This window comes from Rana temporaria, chromosome 5, assembly GCF_905171775.1.
Source record: "Rana temporaria chromosome 5, aRanTem1.1, whole genome shotgun sequence".
Classification (NCBI taxonomy): Eukaryota; Metazoa; Chordata; class Amphibia; order Anura; family Ranidae; genus Rana; species Rana temporaria.
The window spans coordinates 71,112,731-71,138,124 of record NC_053493.1 but is presented as its reverse complement, the minus strand read 5'-3'; the positions used below and the strand labels follow the sequence as shown (position 1 = coordinate 71,138,124).

General features: G+C 39.3%; 1 protein-coding gene across 1 annotated transcript in view; it reads right to left on the bottom strand.

Moving 5' to 3' along the window:
• PTPRN2 (protein tyrosine phosphatase receptor type N2) overlaps positions 1–25,394 on the bottom strand; it is a 1,169,469-nt gene that overhangs the window by 407,624 nt on the left and 736,451 nt on the right. Inside the window, exon 12 of the mRNA XM_040352695.1 lies at positions 462–526. Within this exon, the coding sequence (XP_040208629.1) occupies positions 462–526 (65 nt within the window). The remainder of the gene's footprint in view (positions 1–461; positions 527–25,394) is intronic.

Here is a 25,394-nt window from a genome sequence, read left to right as displayed (position 1 = left end):
AAGGTCAAATTTATTTGAGGCGTAAGATATAATAAAACATCTATGTATGCCATTCTGATTTTACAAGCCTTTACATTGATTAATGTAGAGAATTTGGAATTAAGTCATTCTGAACACTAGATACTTTTATAATTTAAGCTAACCAATAAAGGTTATAACATAAACTCCAAACTGTATACAGTGCTCCAAGTTAAGTTGATCTCTACCACCTAGAGACCATAGTGGACAGTCATGTATCTTCCTTTCTTTGTTCTCTGCCTTAGAGAATATAATAACGTGTGTAACAGTCCCTGGGAGCCCAGGACAATGGACAGAATGAGTGGCCCACTATTTCTTTAGTTCAACAAAGACATTTTTTTTTCATTAAGTATGAGCAACAGATACACTTTAAAAGAAGTATATTATTCTCTCTTGTATATAGCAAGCAGAATGTAAGAAAGTTATACAACATGAGATCTTACCTCTGCTACTCCTGTTTGCAGAATTTTCAGTCCTGTGCTTTTTTCCAGCTTGTCCTTATTGGCAGCTATGAATGAAATAAAAAGAAAAATATTACTTGACAATAGAACTTTTCCTGATTTTTAGAAACAAACTGTATTTTCTTTATATCTGCATACCATTAAAATGCCTACTATATCAGTTCCGTAAAGTAACTATCATTCCAATTATATTCCATCCCCAGATCTACAGTTAAAACAGTAAATACTTTTTCCTGGAGCTTAAAAAGAATGTATAGTTGTTCTTTACATATTACTTGTATTTATCATGGTCAAGGCTCCAATATCCTTTTCTCATATTTAGCTATTTCAGCTGATAGCTATGCTGAAAATAAAATGATATTTACAAAGCTGCAATATACCATCAGAGTAGTAACTCACACTCCCTTACCACAAGTCTGATGCCGCGTACACACGATCATTTTTCAGCATGAAAAAAACTTCCTTTTTAAAAAATGCCATTTAAAATGATCGTGTGTGGGCTGCACATCGTTTTTCAGTTTCTGAAATACAAAAACATTTTTTTTTCGAACATGCTGCATTTTTTAACGACGTTTTAAACAATGTCTTTTTTCGGGTTGTAAAAAATGATCATGTGTGGGCTAAAACGACGTTTTAAACCTGCGCATGCTCAGAAGCAAGTTATGAGACGGGAGCACTCGTTCTGGTAAAACTACCGTTCATAATGGAGTAAGCACATTAATCACGCTGTAACAGACAAAAAAAAGCGAATCGTCTTTTACTAACAAGGAATCAGCTAAAGCAGCCCAAAGGCGAATAGAACTTCCCCTCTAGAGTGCCGTTGTACGTGTTGTACGTCACCGTGCTTTGTTCATCATTTTTTTAAAACGATGGTGTGTGGGCAACGTAGTTTTTAATGATGAAGTTGGAAAAACTTCGTTTTTTGGACATGCTGAAAAATGACGTTTTCTTTCATGCTGAAAAATGATCGTGTGTACGTGGCATGAGGTTTCTAAAGACAATACATATATTAAAAATCATTATAGTTACCCTTTAAGACAAAGTTGAAGGCAGCTTCAACTACTGTGATTAGCATGTCAGAAAACTTTGCCAGAGTCTCCAGAGCTATTAATGTCACAATACCTTCATGGCAGCTGTATCAGACCATTAGCATCTGCTGCAAACATGCAAAATACCTCCTAAGCAGACCCAGTGTGCCTAAGCTTAATGTAACCACCATAACAGAGATATGCTTCACAAGCCCTAGATAATGGCGACTTGATCAGCAGTGTCTTAAAATATGCAGACTAAAATACGACTGTTGACCTCATTGGTTACTCTAACAAAACTGTTTTATTAGGAAAAGAAGAACATGTGTGCAGGTCGCAAATGTAGTTGCATTTAATACATCTTTCTAATCTGGTCATAAACAGACAAATCTTTTTTTTTTTTTTTAAATAGTCCATCATTTAATTTACTGGCAAGTACCCTGTGAAGAAATGACATGTGTTCTAGACTTTTCAGTGTCCAGTTTCTTGGTGCTTGGATAATTCATATACAAGTGCATATGCACATTGCCACACAGATATTGTGATGTTGTTTTTTGGATTTCGTCATAAAAAGCACTGGAAATAGGACCACAATTTAATTAACATAATCATAGCCAAAATGTGTTCTGCCATATAGTGATTTATTTTATAGTGATCTAATAGTGAATTGTGCCCAGGAGACTAAGGTGATTTGAGGAGTAGAGCAAAATATATGGCCATGGTCAGCATAGAGATGGTACTGGAAGATATTGGAAGTTATCAACGGACCAAATGAGTAGGTGTAGGTAGAGAATAAAAGGGGTCCTAAAACAGAGCCTTGGGGTACCTCTATTGAAAGAAGAAATGAGGGAAACGAGTTGTAGGCACTGAAGGAGCATTTAGCTAGGTAGGAGAAGCAGGAAAAAGCATGGCCTTGGAGTCATGTTTTTTTGGTAATTTGTACAGAAGTCAGCAGAAATGTATATGGAGTACTAGCCATTCATTTTAGCAATTATGGAGTTAGAAGTGGGTACTAGTAAGGTACTTATTATCAGTGAGATAACATATCAGGTAACAGGAAGGTTGTTATCAGTGAGGTAACATATCAGATATTTATACCCTAGGTATTCTAGAGGTTTGGAGGTAAATGGGAGCAAGGAGGTAGTTCTTAAGTTTTTATGACTGGGTCCAGTGAGGCTTTTTAAGCATAAGGGTTGACTAGTGCATGTTTTAAATAGAAGGCAAAGATGCTGAGAGAGAAATAGATTAAAACTGTGAGTTAGATAGAGTACTATAGAGAAATAGGGTAACCGGAGTAGCTATGAGAACACAGGGTTCAGGGGACAGGGGGCTGGATGAGCATCAAGGAAAAGCTTAGCGGCTTCCTCTGTAGTACCAGGGTCAAGAGGAAACTATTGGATGTGGTGGAAGACATGGTATGATAAGTATGGAAGATGCCTGGACAGTGGAGATCTCATCACAAATTGTATATTTTTTCTTCAAATGATCGGCAATATCCTGTGCAAAAAATAAGTTATCTGGTGGGACCAGTGGTGATGAGGACTGAATGAGAAGGTATTAATGAGATTGAAGAAATAAGACTATTTGATAGCACAAAAGGAGGAATATTATCCTAGGAGGGCAAATTTATACAGGGTGAAGTCTTCCGGGGATTTCATTTTACACCACATTTATTCAAAAGCACGGCTATATTTTTTGAGACTTCTGGTGTCCTCCATTTGCCAGGGTTATGGCAGTCAAGGTCTAATTTGGTCTAATCTGATTTTTATATGTATGTGAGATATGTCAAAATTGTCCTGGACTACAAGCAGTTAAACTGCTAAAAGACCTTGCTAAAGAAAAAGTATATTGGTTGAACAGCCCAATAGCTCAAGCTACAAACACATTAGGCTGGGTGGCCCATCCCCAAGCACCAGCGCTGTCAAGTAGGAAGAAAGTCACATGCCCCCCCCTCCCTCTCATAAGTAATGGGTATTTTCCGCTGTTCCCAGCAGGGGTTTACTTTAATAGAAACCCCACCAGCAGCTTTAACACACCTTTCTTTAATTATGAAAGAGAAAGTGAGTATAAGTTGCTAGAAAGGCATTCAGTAAAGTGCACCTACTGCTTTGCCATGCACTTTAAAAATAACATAAAAAAAATCAATACAGGCTTAATTAAATAAAATGACAGCAGTGATGTGAAAAAAAATAAAAATAAAGAAAAAACATAACAAATCATTTAAAATATTTGGCGGCACCATTTACCTTCCTAACCACAAAAAAATAGAATGTTTGCTATAGACTAATACACTTATTAGAACATTTTCTGTGCTCTTTGTAATACCCTAGTAAACAAGCTTTGTTTGGTTCCTTGAATTTTTTTTTCACTATAAGTAAAGTAAGCAAAATAAAAAAAATGGGGGCGAAAGGGAGAACAAAAAAAATATTGCCAAGCGTTTTCAAGGATTAAGTACAAAGTAAAATAAGTCTGAGATTCTTCTCATTAATTTAAAATCAAATCTCTTCCACCTCTTTTGGAAATTGCCTGCCTACAATTTATCCTGAATAGAGGGGAGAAAAAAAACATTTTAAAATTTAATTTCTTTCTCCCAATAAAAGTAGAACTCATTTGGAACACTGAAAGCAGCGGCCACCGTAAGACCTTCATTCTGTATTTATGTGAAACAAAGGGGTTTTGAAATATAAAAATGAAGCCCTTCAAAATTAAATTCATAGATGAAGGATATGCAAATTACCTGGAGAAGCGGAACCCTATAATGTTCTCAAAATTCTGCAACAGCCTGTTTAATTAGTATTTTAATTTATCAGAATAATTCCTTACACTTGACAATTTATTCAGTAATCCATATAATTAAGCACGTTCCTACACTGAAATAATTTAGCCTGCACCCTGAATTGTAACCTCAGGGAGTTTCTGGCAGCAGTTTCTATCGGCAGAAGAGAAAGCCTTTGGCCTCTGTGTCATTTGCATAGGTTTTACTGCTAAGGGGGAAAAAGAGGGTTAGCAGGTCTGGCCTAGAGCAAAAATCCGCCATGACATGAAAGACACCACCCCACTTCTTTATATATAGCAAAATCTTGTTTGGGCCAATAGAGAAATTGTATTTTTTATGATGACTGTCCTGGAGTCCAAGTTTTGTATTTGTGTGCAATAAAATTAAATTTGCCCTCATGCTCTCTATTTGAAGCTACATTTCCAATAGGAGGCTATAATGCTCCAAAATCCTTGATGGCTGGTGTCATACATGCATTTGTAAACACTGCTATTTTAAAACAGGATACAGGCAGGGGCGCACTGCCCGAGGGCCCCATGCCACTAGGAGGCCCCATCAGGGTTGCCAGCCTCAGTAAAACCAGGGACAAGATGTAAAAATCTGTGTTTTAAAAAAAATCCCAAGATTATAGCTGCCCCGCCTCTTCAGCACCTTTTCAGTGTGTGTATGTGTATTCTGTGTGTATGTATACTGTGTGTGTATACTGTGGGGCAGATCCACATACATCTGCGCTGGACGCAGCGTATCTAAGATACGCTACGCCGCTGTAACTTACTTTGAGTTGGTTTGAATCCTCAACGAATCCGCGCCATAAGTTACGGCGGCGTAGCGTATCTCTCGCGGCGTAAGGGTGCGGAATTAAAATTCGGCGGGTAGAGGGTGTGTTTCATTTAAATGAAGTGCGTCCCCGCGCCGAACAAACTGCGCATGCGCCGTCCATAAAAACTCCCAGGGTGCATTGCTCCAAATGACGTCGCAAGGATGTCATTGGTTTCGACGTAAACATAAATGGCGTCCAGCCCCATTCACGGACGACTTACGCAAACGACATAACATTTTCAAAATTATACGCGGGAACGATGGCCATACTTAACATTGAGTACGCCACCATATAGCAGCTTTAACTATACGCCGGAAAAAGCCAAACGGAAACGACGTAAAAAAATGCGACGGCCGGTCGTACGTTTGTGGATCGTCGGAAATAGCTAATTTGCATACTCGACGCGGATTACGCCGGGAACGCCACCTAGCGGACCTCGAAAAATTACATCTTAGATCCGACGGCGTACGAAGACGTACGCCTGTCGGATCTAGCCGAGATGCCGTCATATCTTGTTTTGAGGATTCAAAACAAAGATACGACGCGGGAATTTTGAAATTACGCTGGCGTATCAGTAGATACGTCGGCGTAATTTCTTTGTGGATCTACCCCTGTGTGTTTATATTGTATGTCTGTGTGTATACTGTTTATGTATACTGTATGTGTGTGGCCCCATAATCTATTGCCTGGGGGCCCCATAATCTCCTATTGCCCGGGGGCCCCATGAGTTGTCAGTCCGCCCCTGGATACAGGGTAAGTCTTTCAATAGGAACACTTGTTTCAACTACTGTCCAGGTGGATTTCTCTCATTTAGAAGAAAACTTTGGTGTTTACAGGACTGGTGTCCTCACCAATGGGACACAACTGGCGAAGATGGCAGGTTAAACATTTTCCTACTCTATAAAAAATGCTTTGGCCTAAAGCCCCATACACACGATCGGACCTTTGTCCGACCAAACTCACATCGGAATTCCGACAGAATTCCATCGGAGTAAAAGAGAACATGTTCTCTGTCTAAACTCCGATGGAATTCATCGGAACATCCGATGGAAAAACTCTGATGGGCATACACACGGTCGGAATTTCTAATGTGCATACATACGGTCGAAATTTTTTATGGAAAAAGTCCGTCTGACTTTTTCTATAGGAAATTCCGATCGTGTGTATGAGGCATTAGAGATACCTTAAAATGGACTTGTACTTAAAGCGGAGGTTCCCCCAAAAATCAACTTTCTGCCATTAGATCCAGCATACTGCTGACATCTGCAGTATGCTGTTTTCTTTTGTTTTTTTGTACTTATCGTTTTTTCAGCCGTTGTTATCCGGCTCCGAGCGGGGATTCCTTTCCGGGTATAGGCGTTCCTAAACCAAGCAGAGTTTATTGATGGGCTGCTAAAGCATGTCACGCCTTCCAAAAATACCCGACACTCGGGTGTTTACGGCGCCTGCGCAGTCAGCTCTACACGGCAGGCGCCGTATAGCGCCGTAAACACAGAGTGTCACTTTGGGTATTTTCGGAAGGCGTGACACGCTTTAGCAGCCCGTCAATCAAATCCGCTTGGCTTAGGAACGCCTATTCCCCGCAGAAATCCCCGCTCGGAGCCGGATAACAACGGCTGATAAAACGATAAGTACAAAAAATAAATAAAAAAACAGCATACTGCAGATGTCAGCAGTATGCTGGATCTAATGGCAGAAAGTTGATTTTTGGGTGAACCTCCGCTTTAAGTGTCGACACAGAGCTAATGATGTCATTATTTGACGAAACGTACGTCGGGTAAGGAGACGTTCTGACGTGTGGCGTTACGGTCCATGAGGACGGGCGTTCGTGGAAGCCGGCCGGCTCATCTTTTAGACTTTCTTGAATTATATTTCTGTAAGTGCATTTTTTATATTAAATTCAAATATTTTTTACGGTACATCACTATTGTGAGTTCATTTTTTCCCGTGGTTTTACTGTTGCTGTGGAAACTGGGAGAGCCCTGAGCCTGTGATGTTGGAGACAGTTCCGGTTTAAAGGCCCTGGCTGGGATTCAGCCGCAAGCCATTAAAGCTTATCTGTCTGGTAAGCGTGCAATTCATATGGTGCTCCCTATCGGTGGTGGTTCTCTCTTTCCCAGTGTGTTACTATATGGTCCATTTTTTTAAATTACGGTACATCACTATTGTGAGCCTTTTTTCTTTGGGATTTCTATACCATCTTTGCCAATTGGGAGGATCTTCATCCCTGATGTCGATGGCGGTTTCAGTGTAAAGACCCTGGCTGGGGTTCAGCCGCAAGCCTATTATGCTTGCCTTCTGGTAAGCGCACATTTTATTACGTTTTTCACCAGTGGTGGTTACGTTTTGGCTTCACTGCATTGTTTCTTCACCATTAATATTCCAAGCTAATTGAGGACGTTTGAATCTTTGGACTTTATTGCTTGGTCTTGTCAATATTGATTATCAACAATTTCAATTTTCACTTATTAGCGCAACTATAATCTTTTTTCTATGTACTTAAGGATTTAGGCCTTCCCTAAAGTGGATGTAAACCCAAATGTAGAGAATAAGATTTCCCATCATATGTGCCCAGTCTTGCCACACAGAGTTAATCCAGCGCTGAGCAATCCTCTTTTTATTGTTCAGTGAAATAAAACAGACTTCCAGATAAAGACCAAAGTCCTTGCTTGAGTGACAGGTTATTTACATATCTCGTGCACTAGCTTGCAGACATGCACAGCTTCTGTAAAGTGCACAATTCACATCCCCCTCCCCTCTCCTCTCCCATCCAGCTCTCCCAGGATTGGCTGTCTTTCCTGTGTTTTGATTAAATGTTTTCAAAATATGGGGTGATCCACAGTTCAGTGTAAACAGCCATCAGAATAGACAAGAAGCTTTTTTGGGTTTACATCCACTTTAAAGTTAAAACACGTGAAGTGCAACTCAAATTTTCTGCACGAAATACTAGAGCCAACATGTATTGAAATGCACTTAACTTGTAAGCTCTGTTTATGAAATAAATTTAGCAAATTTTTTTTTTTTTTTGTATTGTTATCCCTTAAAGTGCCCCTGTCATTTAGAAGGAGACATAATGCTGAAAAGAAGTAGGGTAGGAAAGCTAGACAATACACTTATTTTGCATACTAATGATGAATTCCGTCTACGCTCCTGCAGTTAATGTTTGCATTTTATCGTTCCCTCGTGTTTCTGTCCAATCATTTAGATATACAGATCAGATCTATGAGAAACTGAATCACTTGTGGGCATGTTTCCATCACTCAATGGATGTTTTAAGGGCTGAATTAAAAAGAATGCACACTGGAAGCTTTGTGATTCTGTATGGAGTTGTAGTACTGTATATATGGTACACTCAAACTATTTTTTATTATTTGATCTTTTAAATCATGGCAAAAAAAATGATCAAAGGAAATTTATTGGAAAACTATCATAATTGCAATCGAAGTTAAAAAAAAAAAAAAAGCACATTTGTAACACCATCAAAAGAAGAACCTTCGATCTAAAACAAAACTTTAAGGACATCAATGTGAAAATAATTAATGTGCAAGTTCAGCATAAGGATGCAGGATAGGTAGGTGTAGGGTTTTATTCATGGAAAAGGAAATAAAGCTGCAGAGACAGAAATGGAAAGGAATAGGTATAGGTGAGGCTTAACAATGGTTTTAACTATAGTTTGGGGGTTATTTACAAAAGGCAAATCCACTTTGCACTACAAGTGCAAACTACAAGTGTAAAATGCACTTGAAATTGCACTGAAAGTGAACTTGGAAGTGCAGTCGCTGCAAGGAAAATAAAAAACAGCATTTTAGCTTGCACATGATTGGATAATAAAATCAGCAGAGCTTCCCCTCATTTCAGATCTACCCCTCAGATTTACAGCAACTGCACTTCCAAGTGCAGTTTGTACTTGTAGTGCAAGGTGGATTTGCCTTTCATAAATAACCGCCTTTGTGCTGTCACTTTTTTCTTTCTCAATTTTTTTCAGGTTTCAGGGAACCCTTAATGAAATATATTAATCACAGTATGTCAGCGTGATCAGTAAGGTGTAATAATCAATTCAAAAATAAAAAATGAAATTCACTTTTCTGATGTGAAGTCCATGCTTGTTTTATTATCACACAAAATAAAACGAATAACAATAATGGGCAGAAAAGAAACACAGTGAAAATGGTTGCATCTCCTATCACAATGGTCAGCAAAGAAACATCATCACTAGGGGCCAGATCCACAGAACAATTACGCCGGCGTATCTATTGATACGCCACGTAAATTCAAATTTTGCGCGTCGTATCTTTGTTTTGTATCTACAAAACAAGATACAACGGCATCTCGGAGGGATCCGACAGGCGTACGTCTTAGTACGCCGTCGGATCTTAAGGTGCAATTTTTTGGCGGCCGCTATGTGGCGTTTATGTCGAATTCCGCGTCAAGTATGCAAATTAGCTATTTACGGCGATCCACGAACGTACGTCCGGCCGGCGCATTTTTTTACGTCGTTTGCGTTCGGCTTTTTCCGGAGTATAGTTAAAGCTGCTATTATGAGGCGTACTCAATGGTAAGTATGGCCATCGTTCCCGCCTCGCATTTTGAATTTTTTACGTTGTTTGCGTAAGTCGTTTGCGAATAGGGATTTGCGTAGAATGACGTCACCGTCGTAAGCATTGGCTGGTTCCGGTTTAATTTCGAGCATGCGCACTGGGATACCCCCACGGACGGCGCATGCGCAGTTAAAAAGAAACGTTGTTTACGTCGGGTCACAACGTATTTACATAAAACACGCCCCCATCACAGAGATTTGAATGGCGCGCCCTTACGCCGCCAAAGATACACTACGCCGCCGTAACTTACGGCGCAAATTCTTTGAGGATTCGAAAAAAAAATAATAAGTTGCGGCGGCGTAGTGTATCTTAGATACGCTGCGCCCAGCGTGTTAATGCGCCGAGGTACGTGAATCTACCCCTAGAAGTCTGCAAGTCACTGATTGCTGCTCACTGCTCAGGAAATCCCTAAGGACCTCTGGAGTAACCCTAGAGTTTCACCCACCCCCGGTGGAGAATAACCGTAGTAAATGCTTTGCCTTACAAGTGGCAGTCACTTACTGTGTCACCAAGATAGAATAAATACACTTGAAAAAGGATTTTCATTACATAAAAATATGCAACAACCATCAAAAATGTTGAAATCAGTCAAATGTCAATGTTAAAAAATATTGACTTCAAATGCTTAAATATAGCTTTTAACGTTTGTTTTTGTTATTTTTTTGTTGCCTTGCATCCACTAAAAAAAAATGTTTTTTGGTGCAGTACCCACCTTATCTTTAGCACTACCATAGGCGTGCGCAGCCTATTGCATTAGGGTGTGCACATCAAACACGTGCATTTGTGTGTATATATATATATATAGATGCATATATATATATATTTATATATATATATACAGTATGGGGCAGATCCTCGTAGAATTGCATGGGCGCAGCGTATGGGAGATACGCTACGCCGCTGTAACTTACTTTTTGAAGCTTCGAATCCACAAAGAATTTGCGCCATAAGTTACGGCGGCGTAGTCTATCTCTCGCGGCGTAATGGCGCGCAATTCAAATGCGGCGAGTAGGGGCATGCGCCGTCCCTAAATTTCCCGCCGTGCATTGCGCTAAATGACGTCGCAAGGACGTCATTGTTTTGACGTGGACATAAATTACGTCCAGCCCGATTCACGGACGACTTACGCAAACAACATTTTTTTTTTAATTATACGCGGGAACGACGGCCATACTTAACATTGCGTACGCCACCAGATAGCAGCTTTAACTATACGCCAAAAAAAGCCGACTAGAGATGACGTAAAAGAATGCGACGGATGCTCGTACGTTCGTGGATCGTCGTAAATACCTAATTTGCATACTCGACGCGGAAAACGACGGGAACGCCACCCAGCGGACGCCGAAGAATTGCATCTAAGATCCGAAGGCGTACGAAGACGTACGCCTGTCGGATCTAACCCAGACACCGTCGTATCTTGTTTTGAGGATTCAAAACAAAGATACGACGAGGGAAATTTGATCTACTGATACGCCGGCATACTCTCTTTGTGGATCTGCCCCTATTTATACAAACACACTCTTAAAAATAAATGTTAACAAACATTTTTAAATGTATTAAAACATTTTTAATTAAAAAAACATTTATCAATGTAAACAAACATAATTTTTTTAACTTATTAATTAAATAATCTTTTAACATAAACAACGCTTTTAAATAAATCTCTAAATCAAATAAGCCATTTTAAAAACTGAACGGTAAGTAGGATTTTTTTTTAATAAGTGTCATGTTTTAATATCCTGAATTGTACTTACTGCTTTAAATAAATTTGTTAGATTCCCCCAGCAACAATAGATCCCCAAGAACAAGACATCTCCCCAGCAACAATAGCTTTACCAGCAACAATAGATCCCTCCTATTAACAATAGATCTCCCCGCAATATCTATATATATCTATATATACCGTATATAGAGATATATATATATATATATATATATATATATATATATATATATATATATATATATATATATATATAGTTAGTGACAAGTCAGGGTGATGTAGGTTTATCAATTAGTTGGCTATTTTTTTTGTTATTCTTCTTCTTTTTTGCATTATCATTTGTCCACAGACCATCCACAGTGCTGTCTCTCTCACACTTGCTCACCTTGATTAAACAAAACAGGATGCCTAAAGCCACTCCCCTGCCACTAACCAGGCTACTCCGCTGCCTGCTTCTAATGGAGACGAGTCACACGGCCGTAGGGGGGGCGGAGTGCTGATTTAGATCACTCCGCCGGTGCCTGCGGGACCTGCAGCCGGCACTACAGAAGCTGCATCGGAAAATGCGGCTAAAGGCTGTGTTACTCCGCGGCGCTAGTTCCCTCCCTGCTCATTCCTCCCAGGCTCCTACTCGCAGTACACAGCTGTTTTTGCCAGCGGCGGCCGGACATTACCCCAGGCAGTGACTGAGTGACTGTTACATACACTGACATTGTGTATGTTAAAGAGCACAGCAGGGATGATTAGGGTGTGCCTGGGCACAGCCAGCTCACACCGTGGGCACGCCTATGAGCACTACACATTTACTGCTCCAAGAGCCAGCATGATCTGGGTCAAAGGACATACAGGGCCATCCAACCCGCTTCCTGTGGGCCCAGACAGTCATGGACATGCATAATGTAGCAGGGTGACCCCTTGCTACTCTCTAAAATGGTGGTTTAGGCCGGATTGTGTGGTAAAAAAGCACACTTATGGCACAGGTGTGTGCTGACTTTATATTAGGGTGACCAGACATCCCCAGTTTCAGGGGACAGTCCCCTGATTGAGGACACTGTCCCCGGACCAAGTCTGTCCCTGGTTTTGTCCCCAGATTGGATTTAATAAGGGGATGGGGCAATTTCAAAGAAAGTCAGTGCAGAATTAAAATAAAAAAAATTGAATTACACCCCCCCACTCCGCTGTGCCTACTAGCATAGGGGGTTGTATTTTTTCCATTATCTGTGCCCCATTCTGATGATCATGTGCTGGTTGCAGCAGAGGGAATATTTCTTCAGTTTTCGGGCCCATGCCCATTCAGCTTCGCTCGCATGTTCTTCTGCCTTGGCTCAAATCCTGGCCAGCCTCCTGCCTATCTCCTTGCCTTCCCTGACGGAGTGATCTTCATCCGCTCCCCATCCAGTAGTAGCCAGGGGGCCCGGAGAGTAAGGCTGACCATACACTATACAATTTTCTTATTCAACTTTAGATTTACCTTCAACTATGTAGTAGAGCCTGCCTGATTGCATACAAATTAAAAATTGTTTAGGTTTGACCTCATATTATATAGTTTTGGTAAATCTAAAGGAAAGTTGAAGAAGAAAATTGTATAGTGTATGGCCAGCCTAAGGCCTTGTACACACGAACGAACATGTCTGCTGAAACTGGTCCGCAGACCAGTTTCAGCGAACAGATCCGACCGTGTGTACAGCCTAGCAGACAGGTTTCCAGCAGACAAAAGTTTTAAAGCATGCTTTAAAACTTGTCTGCTGGAAACCCGTCCGTCCGACATGTCCGCTGGTTAGTACACCTAACCAGCGGACAGAAATCTCCCACATGCATCGAATGTAATTCATTTTCTGTATCGGTTATTCAGCAAGGATTCTGATTGCTTTGTGTAACAAAAATTATTCTAGTAGAGTAAGAATACACATATCTGCATAATATAATCAGAAAAATAAAACACAGCTTCCAAGCTATTTAAAATGTGTCAGAATTAGTTTGGATAACTCTACTATCTAAATAAAATTCCCTTGATACCCACTGTAGCTTGTTTTAATTGTACAGAATATTTTAGAGATATAGCAACATAATATACCGTGTATATATATATATATATATATATATATATATATATATATATATATGTGTGTATGTATGTATATATATATATATATATATATATATATATATATATATATATATATATATATATATATATATATATATATATATATATATATATACTAGAGTACTGTAAGCCAGTGATTATAACTGTGTTTCAGTAAGGATCCTTAAATAAAACATGGTCAGATGTATTCTTCCTAAACAGCCTCCCTACAACCCAGTAGTAAAACTTCTAGATCCATAGGGAAATCTGCCTTAACTTTACCAGCAAATATTTAGGCAGTAAAAATAAATAACTGGCACTATGGTATAAGACCTATGTACAGTGGAAAATTACAGTAATATGAGAACACTTTAAAAAAAAAGATTGTGTTACAAGGTCCTTCTGAATAAGGAATATTTCTTAGTATCATTATTGCATTGCCAGGGAGTTGGAGGTTTGTGGTTGAACTGCTAAAGTAAGTTGTAAGTTCAGAAGAAGTCTTCATGAAAAATATAAAAATTCCTTTACAGCTGATACAAGGCACAGACTGTGAATCTCATGTACTGTACAGAGTTCCCAGGTGGCTCAGGATTCTCAGGACAGGCTTGTTGTTCACCACTAAAACGTACACTTCAGATTTTTATAGAACCAATTTTTGTGCATTATGCTAATAAAGAGATTGTTGGGGTGGTTCACGTAATATTTGCTTTACTGTTGCAAAAAGAAAGCATGTTTAGAAATAAAGATCCAGGCAACCAGCAAAAGTTCTCCATTGCTCCCCGGCTGCTAAGCCATTTGCTCTTTGTTACTTTGCTATTGACCTTTTTACAGTGCCTTGAAAACATATTCATACCCCTTGACATATTCCACATTTTGTCATATATATCTATGTATTTTATTGGGATTTTATGTGGGGATAAAACAAAACACAAAGTGGCACATAATTGTGAAGTGGAAGGATTTACAAATAAATATGTGAAAAGTGTGGCGTGCATTTGTATTCAGCCCCCCTGAGTCAATACTTTGTAGAACCACCTTTCACTGCAATTACAGCTGCAAGTCTTTTTGGGGATGTCTCTACCAGCTTTGCAGATCTAGAGATGAAATTGTTTCCCATTCTTCTTTGCAAAATAGATCAAGCTCTGACAGATTGGATGGAGAGCGTCTGTGAACAGCAATTTTCAAGTCTTGCCACAGATTCTCAATTGGATTTAGGTCTGGACTTTGACTGGGCCCTTCAACACATGAATATGATTTGATCTAAACCAGTGGTCTCCAAACTGTGGCCCGACGGCCTAATGCGGCCCTTTGCTTGCCATTATCTGGCCCTTGAGGCACTATTCTCCCATTTATAAGAGACACTATTCTGCCAACTCACAACAATGGGGCATCATTTCTGTCGTTGACACCAACAATGGGCCTCTAAATGATGGGGCACTATTCCTCTACCCTATACCAAATGTGGCAATATTTACTCCTACTAATGCAAGGAAAATTTCCACTCCTGCTGGCCACAGTCCGGCCCCCCTGAAGTCTAAACTGGCCCTTTGTTTAGAAAGTTTGGAGACCCCTGATCTAAACCATTCCATTGTAGCTCTGGCTGTATATTTAGGGTCATTGTCCTGCTGGAATGTGAAACAGTCTCTCTCTTTTGGAAAGTCAGTTTTTTTACCATTGCAAATGGTCAGAAATTATTCCCCATTGAAAATGCCTATAAACAAAAATACTTATAAGCTCTGCCGTGCTGGGAGCAGGGCTGACATCAGCACAGATTTCAGCATCTCCCTCAGCAATCCTCGGAGCAGGAAAGAAGAGCTCCGGCGGGTCATATAAGCACCCAGCGGCGCTGTATATAAGGTATTTTCTACAATGTTAAACACATACACACACTGGACATTATATAATCCATAATCCATTTAGAGAGCGGATTACATGATTTTACAAGGACTTTAACTAGGGTTTATCTTGGGGATTACAGAGATACTGACTCCTGAGATAACGGGGAGAGAAGACAGGGGCACAGAAACTTTTTAAAGAACATTTATTTTTCCTGTAAAACATTTTTTTAGATTATTGTACATAAATAAGACATCCCCTGAAAATAAGCCCTAATGTGTTTTTATGTAGCCAGAATTAATATAAGACCTGGTCTTATTTTCGGAGAAATACAGTATAAACTCCTTAGTGTACATGTAGCCATTAGATAACATTGAGGAGGGTTCAGGGGCTGCTAAAAAAAATTAAAAATGCTCCTAAATGTACGTTTACCAGCTGCAGTGTACAAGAGGCCTAAGAGGGAAATTTCCCTCACTGTGTAGAGAATGCCTCTATCATGTTATCCTGTTTACTTCAGTGTAAGAAGTGAAAAGAAAATCTCCCTAATTAGCAAAGAGTAACCTGGGAGAGGTTTTAACCCTTCCCTACTTTAAAAAAAAAAAAAAAAATTATCATCCTTTTTACTTGAAGATGAAACTTCCAGTTTAAATACTGTCTCTCGTTTTCATTTGGCAATGCAGTTTAAGTCTCTATTGATACTCATAGACATAATTTGATTTCAGCAGGTGCTTATGTGCATAAGCATACTGCCACACACATCCCCAGCCAACCAAACTCAAGGGAATCTTTTCAATTAAAGAAACACAATCTGGCTCACAGAGAATTTAATGTCCAGCCAGCCTAAATATCTATGTGGTACCAAAAATCCATGAACAATTGAAGATTGGTGCGCTTATTCCTAAATACATTCCAAAAAATGTGAAATACGTAACATCACCACGTTAATTGCACAAAGTCCCATAAATAAATAAACAGATGCATAGTCCTCTTGACGGACTAATAACTTCTTAAAGTGTTCATAAAGTGCTCATCCAACAAACATTTCCGTGATATATATCTCCACCTCCACCACTAGGTGCAATGCTCGGTAACCTTAAGGAGCGACCCCACTGGGTCTAGTTGTGTCTTTTAGATATATGATCCTAGATGGTCCCGGAAGGACTGGGTCCCTTGAGGATATTCTTTAGTGTGAAAACACCAGCTGATCCCTGGAGTGACTTAGAGCGAGAGAAACAAAAACTTTTATCTTGCAAAATTGTATGAAATTGTGGATTTATTGTAATTAGCAATATTCCACTCACAAAATCATCGTCTTGTACATTGCATAACAACAGGATGTTAAAAAACAAGAGGGATAAGAGGCTCTACTCCTCACTGCTACTACCGGGTAATAGACACGGGATGTGGCGTCACCGACTCCTACCGATGCATTGCTTTACAGATCACATGACTTATTCACCCTTGAAGAAGTCACGTGATCTGTGATGCAATGAATGTATGTTGGAATATGCGCACCATACTTCAATTATTCATTTATTTAGTGCTAAAGATCACTGTTTAAATGGTAAAGCTGTTCTGTTTGGTTTTAATATACAGGAAAGGAATCGCCAGCTAAGTGTAGTATCACAAGTAAAAAGGTTTAATTGCAAATAGATTAAAAACACCCACAAGTGTATGCTCATTTGGTAAATTGTTGTGGATATCAGCCCCTCCTGTACCCATTCTGCAGGAACGCTGGCATCGATTCCATCTGCTAAGGATGGTGATAGTCAGCTCTGGAGCCTGGAGGAGCCTCGGAAGACCATGCCAACCAGCGTAGAACGCACGGTGGAAGTGACATCACAGTGAGGCGGAAGACCATGCCAACCAGCGTAGAACGCACGGTCGAAGTGACATCACAGTGAGGATGGGAGGATCAGATGAGAGATAGGCTACGCATTTATAGCATCTAGCTTCTTCTACAGGCCTGGTTGGTGTGGTTTTCTGGGGCTCCTTCAGGCTTCAGAGCCAGCCATCGCCATCCCAACCAGCTGGGACCGATGCCAGTGGTCCTGCAGGATGGATGCAGGAGGGACTGATATCCACAACCATTTACCAGATGAGCATACTTGTATTTTATCACTTGTGAGTGTTTTTAATCCATTTGCTATTAAACTTTTTTACCTGGGATACTACATGTAACGGAACGTCCCACACTCCGCTTGAGTGCTTCCGTCATATACCGCTTCCTATCAGTCTGGATATAGATATCAGATATTCCAGCTGCTCTGAAGCACACAACAAGACGATACTTGATTGTCTGCTGAACATGGAGTGTTTAATAGAACCTAGAATACAACCTTATATACAGTTTAAAGAGGAGGTAACCCGAACATAAATTAACATGAGCTAATTAACTAATCATTTACCCAGACTAGGCAACTAATAGGTAGACATCACGTCTCCTCACTCACCTGCTATACAATACACATTATCATAAGTGTAAACACAGGACATCTTCACACAATAGCAGGGTCAATTAGCACAGAGAACAGACAGATGGCTGGAAGTGATGGCATTAGCATCTAACAGTATGTGTCCCAACATTATAAATGAGTCACTCTTACAATTAACCCGTTGAGTTCAGAATCAACAAACAGTAAATAGTTCTTTACAGATATCCTGGAATATATTGTGGATAATAATTACATAATAATACCGTCTCAGGTAGTCCAAGATATCATTTCTCAGTCATCCTATGCCCCTAGTGGACATAGGATGATTTTAGACATAAGAGGGTCCGGGGATGTCCCCGGATGAGTCTGTCACACTAGACTTAGCTGGTGCTTCCTTCCCTGTTCCCCTCGCCCAATAATATTTTTTAGTTGATCACCACTATATTTTGTAAATAGGGTGGCATCAAGGTGTCTTCATACACTTCACCCTATAGCTTCCATTGTCATAACATTCATGGTTTACCAACCCCAGGGTGTACATTTATTTACAAAAATTGTATTTTAACAGCTGGATCATGGTCACACATATGACCTCCTTCAATTGTTTAGGGATAGCTTCAACATAACCGTTAATAATAATTCTGCCTCCGTTTCACAAGTAGAAAAGCTACTGAACTCCTAAAGCAAACATCTAGAAAAAAAAGTGTCTGTGCCTCAATGATAGGCACACACACCAATATTATGGCAATTATAATTACTTACGACCAGCTTTTAGCTTATCTACAGTGTAAGAATCAGTAGTGTTAAATCACAAAGTAGCATTGTGACTTTCTTAACTAATTGAAGTACATGCATCACAAACATTACTCACTATCATCACAAATTATTTAGCAGATAAAGCATTCCAACCTTGTATTCCCACTTTATTGTAAGACTTGGTGGAATTCTTCCCGGAAACCATCCAGTCACATGTCACCAAGTTGCCGGAGTATACAACACGTACTTGGGCAAAATATGCTTTGCCTCACCATGCTCCCCCCTGCTTGGGAAGGGGGTATGCACTGTGCAAACATGACTACTGTCAAAGGTTAGCCACATACTGACATTGAAGCTAAAACCATGTATACATTCAGGTTCTTTGCCCTGAAACCATATACAAAGGACACGTGTCATTTTACGACCCCTCCTAAACAGTGATAAACAACAACTAGGCTCTGAGTACTCCTGTGGTTTGGGACGAAGTGACTGGTTTTCCTTATTTTTTCATATACATTGTTAATAGAGAAAACTGTCTTTTTATTTATCTTTACCAATTTTTTATGCATGCCTAATATTTTCCTTTAGAGCACTGTGCTTTTATGCCGAAAAACATCAATATTATTTTATTTTATTCATACACACTTGTCACTAACCCTTCAGAATTCTGAGCTTCGCTCCACAGCATTGTTACCATTACATGGCTTTATTAGGGGCAATTATTGGTTATATTGTTTCCCTGTATAGTATAATCTTTCTTTTGTCTATGTTTAATATAAGCCTTTTATTGTTCAGCTCAAGGCCTAGGTTTAAGATCCTTTCTTGTTCTTTGTCCCCGTACTTTTGTGCTATTTCAATTTCAAGTCATTTATTAGGCATTCCCGCTTGAAGATAATTAATGCACACATTGAAAATCAAAGGTGCGGTGTGTATACCTATCTCATAGCTCATGGGCAAAATTATCAAAAGACATTACAAAAATATGTTGATGCTATTTAATTGAATTTAAAGTTGGATGCATGTTAACCTAAATAATTGGCAAAAAGCAAAATGTTGTAACAAACTAAGGAAACATGAACTGGCAAAAAAAAAAACCACTGATTTTGTGAATATTTTTTTTACTTTTATTTGAAATATGTACAGCAACTGTTCAAAGAAAAGGACTTTCTTTTCTATAGAACAAGATGTACTTGGAATGGAAGAGTGGCTTTCATCAAAGGCAGTCTGCCCATTTAGTAATACAAAATGATAGCTTCAATTATCTATTCTGAAGATTTTTTTATGTTAACCCTAATGTGAATATGTTTTATCTTTTTACAACAACAAGCTGCTTAGATGACATATCCTGCTTTTAAATTCTGACTGTGATGGGATATGCTAAGAAACCTTCTAACCTCCTTCCATGTGCAGAGGAGTCCATTTTCACCATCGCAGAGAAAAACATGACTGTTTTGTGTGGTTTGCTCTCCCCAATTCTATTATATGCCTCTTTAAAAAGCTAGTCTTACACACTAAAATCTAATTGCACAATCTCTATATGATCTGTCAGAAAATATTTTTTGCTTGTCCTCATGCACAGAGTTATTAAATTTATAGTCAATTACATAGGACCCCCGCACTACAAAGTTGTTAGAAGATTGTGAAATGGGATTACATGTGTGACCAGCTTAAAGGAGACCAGTACTGAGGAACATATAGAGCCTGACATTGCTAACCTTCTTTGGGAAAATTATAACTGCCTGGCTATCTCTGGCTTCAGTACTTTTAGACACTGAAGCAATTATGCAGAGGAGAAAATTTAAACAGACAGAGTCATCTGCCTATTCGGGACAAAGTGACCATGTCTCCTGATACCCCCCACATGGAGCTATAGTCACCTTTTCTATGCTCCCTTCCTGCCTCCCAACACCATTTGAACCCTCGCTCCAATGTTCTAACAGAGAAGGGTTGCCAGGTATGGTGGATCATGCTAACAGCCTAATGTAACAATGCTTGAGTGGAAGATTGGCCTTCACAATACACTATCAGTTGAGGGACCAGTGGTGGGCAGGTTTTCAGAAGACACTGTCACTCAACCCTAAACAAGAAGGTGACAATGTTGCTAAGAATTGACAATCTGCATACTTCTTATGAGTCAGTGACCTGACTTGTATTGGCCACCTCCATATTCCCCTATCACAGGGTCCTTTGATTGCACTGATCTGCTATACAACATATAATTTGTGATGTGCTGATACTTTGTCATGAGTTCACCTGGTTGTTTCCTCCATGTTACTCTAGCAGTTTGCATCACCAACAGATGTCAGGTATATCATGGTAAAAATTATGTAGAATGGAAGGGCATCTATACCATCGGGTTATCACTTTACATCCTTTTTCTTGGGTTTTCATATTTAGTAAAAATGTATGGGTGAAATTTTTTTTTTTATTCTGCAGGGGATAAAATCAGTTTAAGCTGGTGCTTTTTCCAGGTCTGCATGTATGATGGGAGGTCTGGGTGAATCAAAGTCAGAAGAATGGAGTATATTAAAGAGATTGTGGGTGTTGGTGAATCCTTCTGTAGTAACAGAGATTCAAAGGTAGTTGTTTTAACAACAATGATCAAATTAATATATTGTATATAGGACAGTGCCTGTTGCCTCTGCAACTATTGTGTAGAATTACACAGGAGTATCAAGGACAAGGAAGCCACAATCAATGTCAGATCTGACTGGAGGACCTGAGATAGTTTTCTCTGTTCCTGTTTGCACCAAACATAGTTGATTGAAAAGTTGGTAAAAAGACCGGTGTTCTAAAGAAAGGAGTCATGGGGCCCAGATACTTTGCTATACTAAAGCTGGGTATTGCACTGTTCCATATATTAAGTGTTTGATAAGCAAGATCGACTAGGGTTGAGGGAACTTTTGCGAACTGCAAGTGAGATCTATGGAAGGGAACAAAGGTCTATAGTGTTAATGGGACCTCCAGTTGTACCCATAGTCTTAGAGGGAAATGACTGAACCTATCAAGAATACATGTAAATTTTGCTGCTTTATAATAAATAGCGATATCAGGTACCCCTACAACCACCATGATGCTTCAGGAGAAATAACATCCCAAAACAAATTCTGAGATGGGCTGAGTTCCAGATACAGTTGGAAAGCAACCAGTGCAATTTTCTAAAGAACAGGGATAGAAGATGGAATCGGATCGTTTGGAATAGATATCGTAGATGAGGAAGAATATCCATCTTGAAAATGTTTAGTCTGCCGAACCATGAGAATCTCTTTGATGCGTGAAAAAATCAAGTCTGAGTGGAATTTATGAAGCAGTGGCAGAAAATGTAAGGAGTATAATTGTGAAGCAGAAACTGGTATCTGAATCCCTAAATTTGCATCTACTGCTTACAGGGAATTCACACGGTACCAAGTAAACAAGACTGCCCAGACCAAGTGTGGACTAGGCACGTCTTTAGTTTTTTTCTCCCAGTTGACTTAAAATGACAGTGGAATATCAAAGGTAAAGGTTGATTTTGTGATTTTGGTAAACAGCTGCATTGACAAGAATGCTGCCTTAAAGTGTCTTTAAATATAAGCCCAATGCAGCAACTGAATTACCGTTGATATGCCAGTGAAAATACATTTTCCTTTCTTTGCAAAGGGGGGAAGTTGTGTGAAAAAAAAACACATCAGCAATATATTGAAGTCATGTTAGATTTTGGTATTGCTAACCCTGTGCTGGGATTTTTGGTGGTGAGAAAGGCTAACAAAATGCCCTTACCCAACCCTAAACGTTACTCTCATATGTAGTACCCTCTATCCAAAATCTGACCTAATCCCTATATTTAACAGATAAGCTCACCCAAAATATAACCCTTAAAAGAGAAACTCACCCAAAAGTAACATTTATTTTATTTATTTATTAAAATTCTTAAAAGTACAAAATGGTACAAAACGCAGTCAGTTACCCGTAGGCCTCGATGCGCCGAGAACAACAATACAGCAACAACCAAAAAAACACACAGGCAGCGGAACAGATCAAAATTTAAAATGGTTAGCAGATCAAAGAACTATAAAAACCTATGTAATTCCATAGGCTTGACTGAAAAGCTCAGTTTTTAGAAGCTTCCTGAACTTAAAAAGATCATTCTCAAGCCTTAATTTTAGAGGCAGGGAGTTCCAAAACTGTGCTCCCTGGACCGCACTTGTCCTCCCTCCGCATTTTTTCTTTCAAAATTTAGGGATCACCAAAGTTTCCGTATTATCCGACCTTAAGGTACGGTTAGGCACATAATTGGTGAATTTTTTCTGCAGGTACACTGGCCCCTTGCCATAGGTAGCCCTGTGCACCATGCAACCAGTCTTAAACAGAACCCGTTCCTTCACGGGTAGCCAATGCAGGGCTCTCAGCGATGGCGTGATGTGGTCACGACGACCAACACCCGTGAGTAGCCTTGCAGCGGCATTCTGAATAAGCTGTCGTTTGTGCATGATGTTATTAGGTAAACCCAGGTACAAAGCGTTACAGTAATCTAATCGACTTCCGATAATGGCATTAACCATAGAGATCTTGTGCGATTCTTCAATGAAGCGAAAAGTCGACCTCAGGAGTTTCAAGTGGAAGTGACAAGAACTCACCACCTGGTTTACCTGTGGTCGTAGCGTTAATCTCTCGACCAAGATGACATCTGACTATTAGGTAGATGCTGAAGAGTTGAATCTCCTGACATCTCTCAAGGACTCCTGGGTTTGCACATCTGCTGTGTAAAATAGGTCATAGAAATATGATGGGGTGCTGATTAGTATTGAGCCTTACCCAGAATAAATTGGGCGAGGAAGCTGTAAAGTGCAGGGTGTACTGGAAAATATGTCTATATTCAATGGTGCAACTACCTATGATTTTAACTTATCTTTTTGTTTTTCAGGTCCAAAGTTAACATGGCAGCACCTCTGAACATAGAGCAGTAAACCCTGCAATTTTCAGCTTCCTAGCTCAATTTTTTCTGGGTAAGGCTCAATACTTATCAGCACACCCTCATATTAGGGTTGAAATGTTGAAGACATATAAGAAGCAAGTGGCTGACTTGGCTCACAAGGCTCCATTTATACCTATAATTGCACCTTGGGGAGGCTGGCACCTTCATTCTTAAAGTCAGGACATAAACGAACATTTAAACAGTTGTCATCAGAAATCCCAAGGCATAATTCCAAATTGTTTTGGCTGCTCTACAACACTGATAGGTGAAATGATCTCTCTAATCCACATCATGTATTCCTGCTTGGTGGCTTGCTGGTATAATATACTGTATATGTCATCAAGGTAGCGAAATTGTTAATGAAGAAAATGTAATCTACAAGACTGCATTTATACTAGTGAAATGGGACATTCATTTTTCATGAAAACTTCACACCAACCTCAGGGCAGCTGATAGGCTGGGCTTAAGGGATGTCTATTAGTATATCATGCGAGTAAGCACTGAATATTGTTCTATCTGTCATTAAACAAAGCCTCGGTCAAAAGCATGGTTAGTTGCTAGGAGCCCCAGGGCAGTATTTTATCACTGGAATGCAGGTGAATTTGATTAGTTATATTATGGGGAATGAATTATATGTCATTAGAAACAAATGACTCTCAATTCACACCCGTTTGCTTTACACAGAACTATAGTGATGGAGATTCCATTACTGAATCTTTGCCCAAAGTCTACCCAGCAGAGAATATCTTTAGTATGTTATTAACCACTTAAGAGACTACTATCATAAAAATGTGTGTATACTACTAATGATGTGTTTAAAAATTCAGTATATTAATTCCATTTTATTTCACATGCCATTATTAAAAGTGACAGGGGTGAAACAAGCTTAACACTGCTTGTAATAATTACCTTTTATTCACATGGCTTTATTGCAAAAAAAAAAAAAAAAAAAATCTACATCTGCTCAAGCACTCCTGAAAGTATTATAGTTTGTCCCAGCCCTTGTTACTTTAGTTGAACAGCTTGGTCTGCAAGTGAATATATTGTAAAATACAAAATTTAAGCACATACAATAAAAAATAATATACTGAACACTAAATACTCTCAGTATGTGAATTAATCACATAAAGTTAGCAGAATAAAATATTTTTGATGATAGAGGTCCTTTAAACCACAATTCAGTTACTCTGTATGTAGTAGAGAAGAGTTTTGCTGCATACACATGATCGGTGTTTAGAAATAGAACATGTTTTATTTTTTTCCGATGGAAAAAAAACTATTGGAAATTCCTATCGTCTGTGTGCAACTCCGACGGAGAAAAAACCCATGCATGCTCAAAATCAAGTCGGAAGTATTGAACTTTATTTTTCTCGGCTTGTCGTAGTGTTTTACATCACCGCGTTTTGGACGGTCGGAATTTAGTCTGACAGTGTGTATGCAAGACTGGTGGAAGTCAGCTTCATCGGAATTCCGACGGAAAATTCCTTCGGATCTTATTCCATTGGAAATTCCGATCGGGTGTACGCAGCATTAGACTTAGGTTGTTTTTCTTCATCTGCACATTTTGATTAAGACCATTTTTATTTTATTTAGTTTTGAATAGATTGAAACGGGTTAAAATGTCTTCTATGCTTTTTCTGCTGGTTTTAACTATTTTGGGGAGATATCCTCTCTCCTTTAATTCTTGTGAAACCAGAATTTGAAAATAAGGGGAACAGGTGCCACAGAGCCGGGAGTAATACCTATCAAACCTGCCAAGTTCTAGCTCTTCCTCTCTCTACAAAAAGTACTGTTTCAGTATTGTCCATATAACTCCACAAGGACAGGAAATGAGGGAATATCTCCCCAGTGGACAATAAACGTTTCCACTATATGCAAGGCTAAAAAAAAGTGAGTTGGGCTT